This window comes from Orbicella franksi, chromosome 11, assembly GCF_964199315.1.
Source record: "Orbicella franksi chromosome 11, jaOrbFran1.1, whole genome shotgun sequence".
Lineage (NCBI taxonomy): Eukaryota > Metazoa > Cnidaria > Anthozoa > Scleractinia > Merulinidae > Orbicella > Orbicella franksi.
Window position 1 is genome coordinate 1375001 of NC_138155.1, and position 11306 is coordinate 1386306.

The 11306-nt window shown below is 37.9% G+C and overlaps 2 protein-coding genes across 3 annotated transcripts in view; one reads left to right on the plus strand and one right to left on the minus strand.

Moving 5' to 3' along the window:
* LOC145502995 (uncharacterized) overlaps positions 1 to 1701 on the plus strand; it is a 5535-nt gene extending 3834 nt beyond the window's left edge. For both annotated transcript variants that reach the window (XM_081482415.1, XM_081482414.1), the window contains exon 5: positions 216 to 1701. In XM_081482415.1, the coding sequence (XP_081338541.1) occupies positions 216 to 589 (374 nt within the window). In that variant the 3' untranslated portion in view covers positions 590 to 1701. The remainder of the gene's footprint in view (positions 1 to 215) is intronic.
* Positions 1702 to 3618: 1917 nt separating this feature from the next.
* Positions 3619 to 10556, minus strand: LOC145460413 (uncharacterized). Its single transcript, XM_081445202.1, has 2 exons — positions 6880 to 10556; positions 3619 to 6522 (listed from the first exon to the last, which is right to left on the minus strand). Exons 1-2 carry the CDS (start codon positions 6962 to 6964, stop codon positions 5585 to 5587), a joined length of 1023 nt encoding a protein of 340 aa, XP_081301328.1. The 5' UTR covers positions 6965 to 10556; the 3' UTR covers positions 3619 to 5584.
* Between the last annotated feature and the right edge of the window lie 750 nt (positions 10557 to 11306).

Below are 11306 nucleotides of genomic sequence, written 5' to 3' on the forward strand. Positions count from 1 at the left end.
AGAAAGGCTTGGTTAGTGACTGCCAGATTTATTAATATTTTCATTCTTAAGTGCCGAATAACGGCTGAGAGAGCCTGGGAGAGACCCTGAGAGTATCTAGCATAATAGAATCCACACTGGTTTTACTGGGGCATTTCTTTGTGTCAAAAACGTAAGTTTAGTACAATGACCAAAACTGTGGACTTCACCATCAAATTTTTCTCATTTGTTTTCAGATTCTACCATTCACAGTAACACGTGGTACCACATTGTGGGGACCTATAGAGTGTCTACTTCAAGAGCTCGTCTTTATATAAACGGCGTCCTCTCAAATGAGCTGAAACTGGCAACCATCCCAAAGCGGTCAGCGGTACCACTTCCAAATAACGGCACGCAAGCGCAGTGGAAGTGTGCGAATCTAGGCAGTTCAAAGAAAGAAAAACCGTTAAGAGGTATCATGGACGAATTTCGCATCTTTAAATGCGAACTTTTACCAGAGGAAATAATGGATTTATACAGTAAAAATACTGTCAAGAGATTCCACATTCCACGGCGTAAATTACTGACAAGACCTGTTGATTTGGGTAATTTTATGAAATCAAAGAGATAGTAGAAAAGGAAATCTGACGTAAGAATCAAGTTATAAAGGCCGACAGAGCTTCACACATAAATATCCAGACGTTCAATGTTTCGCGTGGATGAGATATAGTGTCTAATGTCAAGAATCATCCTGCGTCATAAACGGGGCGTCGAGAAGAGAAGAGACAGCAGGGTAAATATTTTTAAAAAGGCCTTGGTGTTTATATAAGATACTCGATGGACTCTGTAGGGAGAATTGAGACCATTAATCAGATCTTTTTCTCGCGCAGTCTCTATGTTTAAATTAGATCTGCCCATTTGTTCTAACTCCTTCAGGCGTAGAACATATATAGTTTTTCGCTAACATAAATTTGTTAAAGTTTTTTTGGCAGTCCTGATTGGTAATAAATCCTCGACAACGCTATGTTCATAATTAACTATCTTCTACCAACTGAGATTCTTTACAAGGCTCTGTTCTGTTTACATTTTAATCAGAAAATAGAACGAACACTCACAACTAATGCACAAAACGGGATTTGTCATGTTACTTTGAAAAAATTCTCACGGAGACGAAAATCACCGGTACTGTTCATCATTGGATGCTGGATCAGTAATGCTGGTCCTTGTATTCCAGAATTCAAATTTTGTATTTAAAGGAGCTCAGTCACGGTTTGCACATTTTGAAAAGTTTAGCCTCGATTTTTCAAATTCGTCGTTTGTAATCCGTGTTAATCTTCTCTATCCTTAGCCATCCTTGTTCCTTGATGGTTTATCATTATCTCTTTGGTGTTTTTCTATCTTATTAAACTGTTATTTTCAGGTTTCCTACCATTTAAAGGTAATTTTGTATGTGGCCAAAATAACTCAAAATACCGTGACTGAGTTCCTTTAAGAGTTTGTATGCCATAAATAAAACGACGTACATGCGATGCTTGCGTGGTCGACAAGTAATGAGCTGATTAACCTGTCACAATCGTAACTGAGCAATAAGCCTGCATGGAAATCTAAAAAAAATGAGTCCCATAAAATGATTTTAATCGATTTGAAACCGAGGCGAAATAAACGGAGGTCCCGGATTTAGTCCCATATAACTTGAAAGTGATAGGGGTGATTGTCGGAAATCCACAGCAGGTTTTTTTTTTTTTTTTTGGCGTAGACCCAGCTTATTTTTCTCCTAAGGGGTACCTTTAATGAGTGGTAAGCTGACACAAATAATGGGCCAAATTTAGTTCTTGACAATTAATTCATGTTTATGTTTACCTGACTTTGTACCCTGAGAGGTACTAGCAAAAAAATAAATGGAACCCACTAAGTGTATTGCTTGAAACCACCCTCTGGCAGTTGGTAATAACATAGCTTGTTTCATCTGCCCGTTTTATTTTATAAGCTAAGTAGACACACTTTTTTATCCTCTACAGAAGGTCTGTTTAACAAACAGAAATATCAGTGAAATGTAAATGTGTTGATTGGTCAAGAGATGTTGTGATCTAGGTTCTGTTTTCTTTTCCATGTCCAAGAATCATTTTGAATTTTATTGCTATTATTGTGATTTGGAACTCCTGAACGGTGCAACGAGGTTCTACGCCAGTTCCCTTACCTTCCAACCCCCAAAAAACAACAAAACAAACAGAAAATATCACTGCAACTATAAATAACACCTGAAAAAAGGATTGGACTGAGTGATCAAAGGGAGATGGGCAAAAAGGAAAGAGACTAGAACATGCACCAAGGATTTCGCAAACAAACACCTTGAAAAGTCGATCACGTGGTACAGAATATATCATGTTACGCATTCGAACGCTGAATATGAATAAAGAATTCTCAGGTGTTGCGGTCTGAAGATAAAAGTTTCCGCGATACAACGGAGAAAATAGTCTCCTCCAGGAGTTCTCAAAGTGATATTTCCCTAATGAGTGATGAACGCTTCGCTGTTACCTCTGAACAGTTCTTGAAGCGTTTTAGGCGTTAGGCCTCCTCTACTTAAGCGGCAATATGATTCCGTTTGCGGCATTCAAAGCAGATAGAGCTACTTTTGTAGTAAAGTTCTCCTTAGAGTTAATTGTCGAGGTACTTTCATAGCAAAATACTTACGTAAAAAGTGAATTGTTTAAAAAAAACTATAAATGCATACAAAATAATTGTTTTAGCTCGTGAGTTTGTAATATTGGTTTCGATTTGGTGTGTGTTGGGCCTAATGTGTGGAACTTGAGAGTTCTGTAGTTTCCCTTAAACTTATCTCAAGGTTGACGAAGAGTTTTGTTTTGGTTTTATTAACATCTCTCGAGACTTTGACTGATGCCGTCTACAGAATGACCTCAGCTGATACAAAACGTGACAAATGTTTTAAAAATCAGCCAAAGTACACTGAACTTAGCCTGCTACACAAATATAGGAAACCAGATATGTTTATAATTTTTTTTCCTACAGGTTTTATTTTCACCATCGTACAGTGAAATACTAATTACCCCAAGATTTTCCTTGGGTGACCTTTCCATTGCCTCCGGCTACATTACGTCCTCACGACTGAGAAGCGTTAGTTTAAGCACGTTGCCGCTCGGCGGCTTATACCAGTGAGTGAACTCAGTTTTGTCCGCGTTTTCAGGTGCGCGGTCAAACGTAAGCCACAACATTGAGGAGTCACCTGTTCTATAGCGTTCTCTTTATCTCACTTAGTACTTTGATGTAACGGGCAGCTGAAGTTCCAGACACTTATTAACACCTTGGAAGAAACAAGTCACGAAACTTCAAAAGCTATTAAAAATATATCACGCGCAAAGGAAGAAGTTCTTAAAAGTCAATTTGGCGCAGACCCAAAAGAAAATTATGGCGACGTTTAAAATATTGCCGTCTGGCCCCTGGCACCCGTTTGCGTGAATAATGTCCCGGAATTCTTCTTAAAACAATACTAAAAGCAGTTCTAACAGAAAATTAGGTCTTAAGAAATTTACCGCAGTTTTACCTAAACGATCTTTGAGTAAGAAAAAAAAAACTTGCTTAGAAAATATGCAATGAACTTTAAATTTTAATGAAGTAATTCAAAAAGCAAGGAGTATTTGGAGGTGTAATGAGTTAGAACTTGACTTGAATTGGGTGCGGTGTCTAATCGAATTTTGTCTGTAGTCAGGTGTGGGTAAAATTACCGTATAATCAACATTCATTGTACCCTCTACTTTTGTCGTTCACTGAATGCTCCTTGACTATACAGAGTGATCGAAAACAAACATTCACTCTATACCGAAGGGGAGTCTGATAAGTGAAAAGTAGCGCTACTAGCTTCTAATCTAGCTTGTTACATTCAACCTGTCATGTAAATAAACGGTCCCAAAAAGTGTTTCTATTTTCGTTGTTCTTTGAGGGAAAAGAATATTGTCGCGCCACTAGCTGTCATCTTGCTAATTGAAAGCTTTTTTCATAAGAAAGGTTTTATCACAACCCCACTCAATTATCACTCATAATTTGACATTTATAAGTTTCCACTTTTTCAACATGAAGGCGCCACGAAGATTGCGAAATATCCAGCGACGCCTTTTGTCAAAGAAATAAAATAATAACTCCGTGTCGCTAACTGATGTTACGTGTTTGGCTTATCAGGGAAAAGTTAACACAGTTGTCTCCCACAGAGACTCTTTATAACAAACCTAACATGTTAAGAAAAACGCCTGCGTTGATCAAAAGTTCCGACTTTTCTTTAAAGGGGGTTGTGGTCGGTTGGATCGTAATTCAAAGCGGACGATACAACTTCGTTAATGGCAAACCCAAAAGAGTTGTGACGTTACCAACCTGCGCCAATGCTATGTTTTCGCACTAAAACTGAGGATATTAAAAGCTATTGAATTTTTCTGAAAATGCATTTTGTCCGTTTGAGTAAGTTTTTACGCCCCTATTAATCATCTATTGTACAAAGATTATTCACTAAGTTTGCACTATTTTAGTTGCTGTTTTCTCAAGCCGAGCTGGCCAGCTGAATTGAGTTAGTCAGCACACCGCGGTATTATTTGCAACGTCTGCACACGAGAAATAAATTCATTAAAATTATGCCTGACTACTTTCAAGCGACAACTGATATGAGAATTATTCTTTCAAAGTCACGCAAAACCAGAAGAAAGTTTCTTTTGGTATTATACGTGAGCGGGAGCAAATCGAATCTAAGAACTTCTCTGAAGTAAAATGTTATTCAAGAGCACATTAGCCAAAGCATAATAACCAAACATTTCAGCATTTAGTAGAGTTTATTTATTTTCTGTTTTCGACAAATACCTAAAACATTGTACATTTCTCTGCACTAACTTGTATATCTCTCTACACAGTTTTATTTTCATATTATTTACAACCAAAGGATATATATACATATATTAACATATATTTTACGACTCGAAACGATTTCACCCTTCTACTTTCTTTCCCTCTTTACATCGTCGACACTAATGAAATTCATAGGCGAATATAAGAATGTTTTGCCATAACGAAACTTAGAATTACAGACGGTGAATTTTCCTTCCACTCTGGGATCTAATAGCTTTCTTAATATTTTAACAAATAATTTATTATTAAATGTACATACTAACTTAACTATATCAGCTGCATGTATGTATTTATACTTCACAAAATGTAAGAAAAGAGAGGGCTTCTCTTTTTGCTGTTGTTTGCGCACGTTCAGTACTACCACTTAACACCACAGAAAAATAAAAATTAGGTGTTATTCTGCGCAACTTTGTATTTTTTTTAGGTCTTATACTCTTACGAGAAATACTTCAAACACAAAGCGATTTGTAAGTAAAAACAAGTTTAGTTTTTTAAAATTAGTTATTTTTAACTTACCCTAATGATGACCTAGTGTCGAAAACGTCCGGTGTTTTGAACATTATCCTTTTTTAGCCTTGTAAATAGAAATTATTTTTACAAAGCGATTTGTAATTATTTATCAATTTTTTGCTTTCTAATAGAGCATTTACAGTCTGTGCCTAGTTTACCGCTTTTGAACTGAATTCACACTACATCGAACTTGTTTTGAACTCTCCGTCTTGATTCATTTCCCTTCACTTTCAGAATGAGCGTTTTGAATATGGCTTTTTAAATCGCATCTGCGAGAAAAAGAAACCTTGCAAAATTTACACCTGTAAGGAGAATTATCTGTATGAACGTGCATATGAAACTTCAAATTAGACAATTTATTGAAAGCCTTTTGACACAGGGTGCACTTATATGGTTTTTCGCCCGTGTGAATAAGAATATGATTTCGCAAATTACCCTTCTGGTGAAAACCCTTCCCGCATCGCTCGCAAATGAATTCTTTCTCGTCGCTGTGAGTGCGGACATGCGTTTTCAGAGTCGACGAGCGGTTAAATGCTTTTTCGCAAACATGGCATTTGTAGGGTTTTTCCTTCGTGTGGATTATCTTATGCCTGCATAGTGTAGACGACAAGCGAAAGCCTTTACCGCATGTATTACATACAAATGGCCGCGCAAATGTATGATTGGGCATCTTAAGGTGAATCGCCAAGGTGTATTTTGTCTTAAAAATCTTACCGCATTGATCGCATTGGTACGGCTGTTTAACCTCCCCGGGAATAACAAGCTTTGGGGGTGCTGCAAACGAGATTTCACCCTTTAAAACATCATAAGATGCTGCACGCGGAACGCTTATTTCTTGTCTCCAGTTGTAATGTTCGCCATTTCTTCTGGTGTACATATCACTGAAATCTCCACGGTTCTTGAAGTCTTGGAAGCTGCTAGCCATTGCACCAGGCCGTGCACCTAGATGGTAATAAGGACTGAAAATGGAGAATTGATTGCTGCTTGCAAAGGCCATAAACTGGTCGTTCAGGGCTAGAGCTCTGGCAGCATTCAAGTTGTTTTCTTGATATTGGGTAGCGTTCAAGGGGTGAATCCCAGGCTCATGTAGAAACGGTTTGTATTCTGGGTCATCTTGAACGATTTTCAACGCTGTCCTCTTTTCATCCGCTTCTGCATAAACCAAGACAAAGCCATTGCGTTATTTTCTAAGATTTACAAAATTCTTTGTTTTCAAAGTTTTTCGTGTTTTATTCAAGGGTTTGCCGGTTGCAATATTCGTTTGCTCATCTAGGTCCATCTACACACTGACATCACAATTTTACAAACCGACTCAGGAATCATTTTGTCCGTTTGACCCAATTAAAGATTCAGAAGAAAATAAGCAAAGAAGAAGCGAAATTATAACTTTAAGGATGGCTTAACGCTAATGTGAAATACTTAGCCGATCCGGACAGATAATACAGCAATACTAAGTGATCGAAAAAGCTCTCCTACTGATCATAAGACAAAGTTTGATTTTCAACAAACCTCTTTCTTGGGAGTCGGTGATCTTGACGCTTGTGTTCATGGAACCTGGTAAGGATCGCCTCTTTAACAGGAATGACTTCGGCATTTTAGGGCAAATTTCTCTGACTTGCCTTGTTTACCCCGTTTACCGTTACGGGCGGCCACTGCTATGAGAGATGACCGGGTTGAACTCTGCTTGCAGGCCGGCTAAATGAGTCTGAAGAGAAAACGAACTTGCAATGTGTTTAGTAGTAACCGGCTGGCTGGCAGTAAATGCTGTGACTCTTCGTGAGCGTGATTGTGCTTTCGCTGTTTTATTGTGAGGCGAAGTAAATGGTTTGGAGAGTGACACGTGCGGTGTTGGCCGAATGACTTGTTAACACTCAACGCACGCGCTTCTTTTATTGTGTCCTCTTTGAATAACTGGAGTACATCCAGCGATGAGTCGATTGAACTAATCCAAACAACAAGTGTTAAGTGCATTGTTCGCCAATAGAAAGCCCGGACTTGAAACAAAACCCATTGTTGATTGCACCTGTATTGCCATAATAAGAAATAATTGAAGGATTCCCACTAAACAGGTATGAGTCGGGTGCGAAACCCAAATTAAGTAAGTTTACACCGGCAAACTCAGTGTAAACGATAGTGTTAAAGCAATTTTATTTTCCTGCCCGGTTATACAAAGTGAACCCACTCGCTGTCTGGCGACATGTTTTGTTTTTTTGTTTTCAAAAATGAATAAGTCAAGACATTTGCCTTTTGTGGTTTCTATTTCTACATCATATTAGTCGCCTAAGTACACTCGTAATTTACTGCCCGAGGAGTAAATAACCGACATTTTAGTAAGAAAACAGTTAAAACTTCCGCTCCCGAGCAAAACGTTACAAACAAAAACTTAAAGTTAAGACATTCAAACTTTATCAGTTTCTCTGTGCTAGAAACAAATCCGTAATTTATGGTCGTCGATATGGTCTCTGGCCATCCATCATGTGTGTTTCGAAACAACGCTTAAGCCACGGTTCTCAAAGAGACCAATAGAAAACGTGTGTTTCTTTTTGTTCCGTTGCTTTTGAGGTACGCTAGCTTTTATTGTTTTTATTATTTCTATCTTGTTGTCCCACACTGTGAATTTCTTTTACGGCACGCTAACTGTTATAGATCTCGCCTTCCTTTGTAACTCTTGTACTTGTTAAATCTAATTTTAGAGCTCCCTTGGGCAGTGAATTAAAACTGCTCTTCTCAGTGGTCCAAAAATTGACAGTTTTGCACAGCTTATGCGGAAAACTTGTTAGCTACCGGCAAGTTGTTGAGATCAACGACAAAGTTTTGCGGCTTTTCTTTGTGCATCCGCATTTAATTTTTAAAAAATTTTCTCGAAGGAACTAATTGATAAGACGTCCAGCGTTGACGCGGTTGAGCGAATCCTCCAGGTCTCTATTAGGCATCGTTTTTTTTTAGCAATTTCATGCTGGGATTTAATTTTTTCATTTTTTGACAGACGCTAAAACCTGTTCAGAGCTACGTCCGCATTTGTAGGCTTTCTGCAAGTGTCCTAACCAGGTTGCCAACTGAAAAGCAGCCATAGTTTTTTCTTTGACGGCACGCTAACTGTTATAGATCTCGCCTTCCTTTGTAACTCTTGTACTTGTTAAATCTAATTTTAGAGCTCCCTTGGGCAGTGAATTAAAACTGCTTTTCTCAGTGGTCCAAAAATTGACAGTTTTGCACAGCTTATGCGGAAAACTTGTTAGCTAACGGCAAGTTGTTGAGATCAACGACAAAGTTTTGCGGCTTTTCTTTGTGCATCCGCATTTAATTTTTAAAAAATTTTCTCGAAGGAACCAATTGATAAGACGTCCAGCGTTGACGCTGTTGACCGAATCCTCCAGGTCTCTATTGGGCATCGTTTTTTTAGCAATTTCATGCTGGGATTTAATTTTTTTCATTTTTTGACAGACGCTAAAACCTGTTCAGAGCTACGTCCGCATTTGTAGGCTTTCTGCAAGTGTCCTAACCAGGTTGCCAACTGAAAAGCAGCCATAGTTTTTTTTTTTTCCGTTTCTCTAACTCGCACAGCAAGCGTCTAATTGTCTTATTCTCCAAATTGTAATTGTCCTCGAAAGAAATGAACTGACGCTAATTATGGCTTTCCAAAACAAGAATCGGGCCGTGGAACATTTTAACGACGTCATTTAGGTAGATGTTGGAAAATTAATGAGCTAATCATTTTGCGCATGTATACACACAAAAAAATTCATTTACTTATATTACACATGTGCATGTTCTAAGTCAGCTACTGAACCGGAGATTGAAAATAACTCACGCATACCAACTTTAGTTTCGAAACTTTAGCACAAGGGCTAATTTCATTTCTCGTAGGCGCCTCTTGTTTGTCGCAGCATGCAAATGACATGTCAGAAATGTCGCTTCATTTCTTTTCATAAGCTTGTTTAAGTCAGACATGGTTTTGTCTGAGTATTAAAATCTATAAGTAACGCGTCGTCTTGTACAAATTTTGTTTTCGTTTTTAAACCGGGTGTTCCTTACAGACGAGAAGCTAAACCCGTCTCCAATTAGCACTAGCTCAAGTCATTTTGACCATTACTCATCTTCGGCATTTTCACAGAATGATAAAAATAATAACACTAATGAAAAAAGCTAGATGCTACGAAATACTTTATAATGCTACTTTATAAAATACTCATGATTGTGGAAATGGGATGAGCTCAAAGTAGGTTTTGGGCTACGTTTAGCCACTGTAGTTCTTGGGTTTAACTGAGCTTTGTGCGTGAGAGGTATATAAATCTGTTTTAAAGTCTTAGGTAGAGTTCTAATCGCAATGAAGATTGTTTGAACAGATAAAAGTAGGGTTTAAAATAATCGCTACGGTGGATTTAAGAGAATTACGTGATATTGATTATATAATATAAGGCAATCTCCTTATATTGTGATATCCGGGCAGAGCAACTTGGCTTAAATTGTATGTCTAAATTGTGTATATACTGATGAAACACCTTGACCTGAACAAAATATATGATAGAATAAATTTCTCTATATCCTCTTTAATTCCTTAAACGCCCACGTGCTGTTATGTCGCGATCACGCGATCTCTGAGCAAACAGAACGCCTGATCGCAGCCTAATATTGACTCAGTGAAATCGCGAATATTCGCGAATTTCGCGAATTACAGTACTCGTTAATTCAAAGAAATTAAGTACACGTTGCGAACATTAAGACCAGCAATTAGGTAAAATCCACCACCTGACATAGCTTCCAAGGAAAAAAAAGGACGGTAATAAAAGTTGCGAGCTGGGATCAGAGTGTCAGACCTCCAAACATAAACAGGCTCTCTTGCGAAACGATATCAAGGAGTGAACTCCGTCGGTTTAAAGAGAGAAACATTTCTCACTGGGCTTGAAATTATTCTAATTAGTTCGGACGATAAAAAATGGAGTGCGTATATTAACTCGTACCTTCAATCAAAGACACCTGTTGTAATTACAAAACGTTTCTATTGCCGAATAGCTGTCACCTCCAGACAAAACTACGTCTGCCTTAAACAGGCGCGTGGAAAAAGACAATGAGCCCATACTTTGACGGCACGTCTTTTGTAATATACGTACACTTAAACTGCAGCCAAACATGTATTGACATACCAATATTGTGTTTACTCGCCAAATTAAAAACGAGACAAAATGGTTATAAATCATCTGGCCACGGTGTAATTTAATGACAACGAGAACGAGAAATATTTGAAATTCTCATTAATTTGAAGATTATTTTTTGTAGCTTGAGTACAACACGCAACACACGTTTCTTATCCCGCGTGTGTTTTCGTGCTGAACTGACTCAGTAGTTATTGAAAACAAGCTCACTCTTTTTTCTTTTTTTTCACCCGTTCGTGAAAAACTTGCACATTTGCTTCTCATTTACAAAGCCAGGTTTTTTTGGACCGTCAGCCAGTTTTTCTTTTTTGTCTGAAAAAACGGGAGTTTGTGTTCATGATAGATGGACTAATCCGCAGTCGCACTTTTTCCCGATGCAGATATTGGAACGACAACAAACGATTGAAACAAAATGTAATGTGTTTTTTCAACTTTAAATAAACAAAGCCACGAGGTGATAATAAAGAGAATAAAAAAGGACGAAAGTTAATTATTAAATGTTTTGTAGAGGGCCTCCTGTTGAACCAAATTAGTTATCATTCTATAGCAACTCTGTGTCAGATAAATAACAGACATATCTACCTACTTTACATGCTAATAACCAATCTTACGGTACTTTCGTGTTCAAAGGACTGCCTGCTGGCGTGCTGTTAAACCTCTGAGGAGTCTTTGTTATTGAGAAGTTTTTTTTATGTTTGAACAACAGTTATCGCAGCGACTATTTCGTTTTAAAAAAGAGGAAGAAGAAAAGATCTAAGGCCGTTTCTGAATGCGGAGCTGAAA

Excerpts from the sequence above, each read along its gene's own strand:
- LOC145460413 (XM_081445202.1), bottom strand. The coding sequence starts at position 6,964 with ATGCCGAAGTCATTCCTGTTAAAGAGGCGATCCTTACCAGGTTCCATG. Across the intron at positions 6,523-6,879 it reads CACCGACTCCCAAGAAAGAG|AAGCGGATGAAAAGAGGACA; the intron begins GTTTGTTGAAAA and ends TGGTTTATGCAG.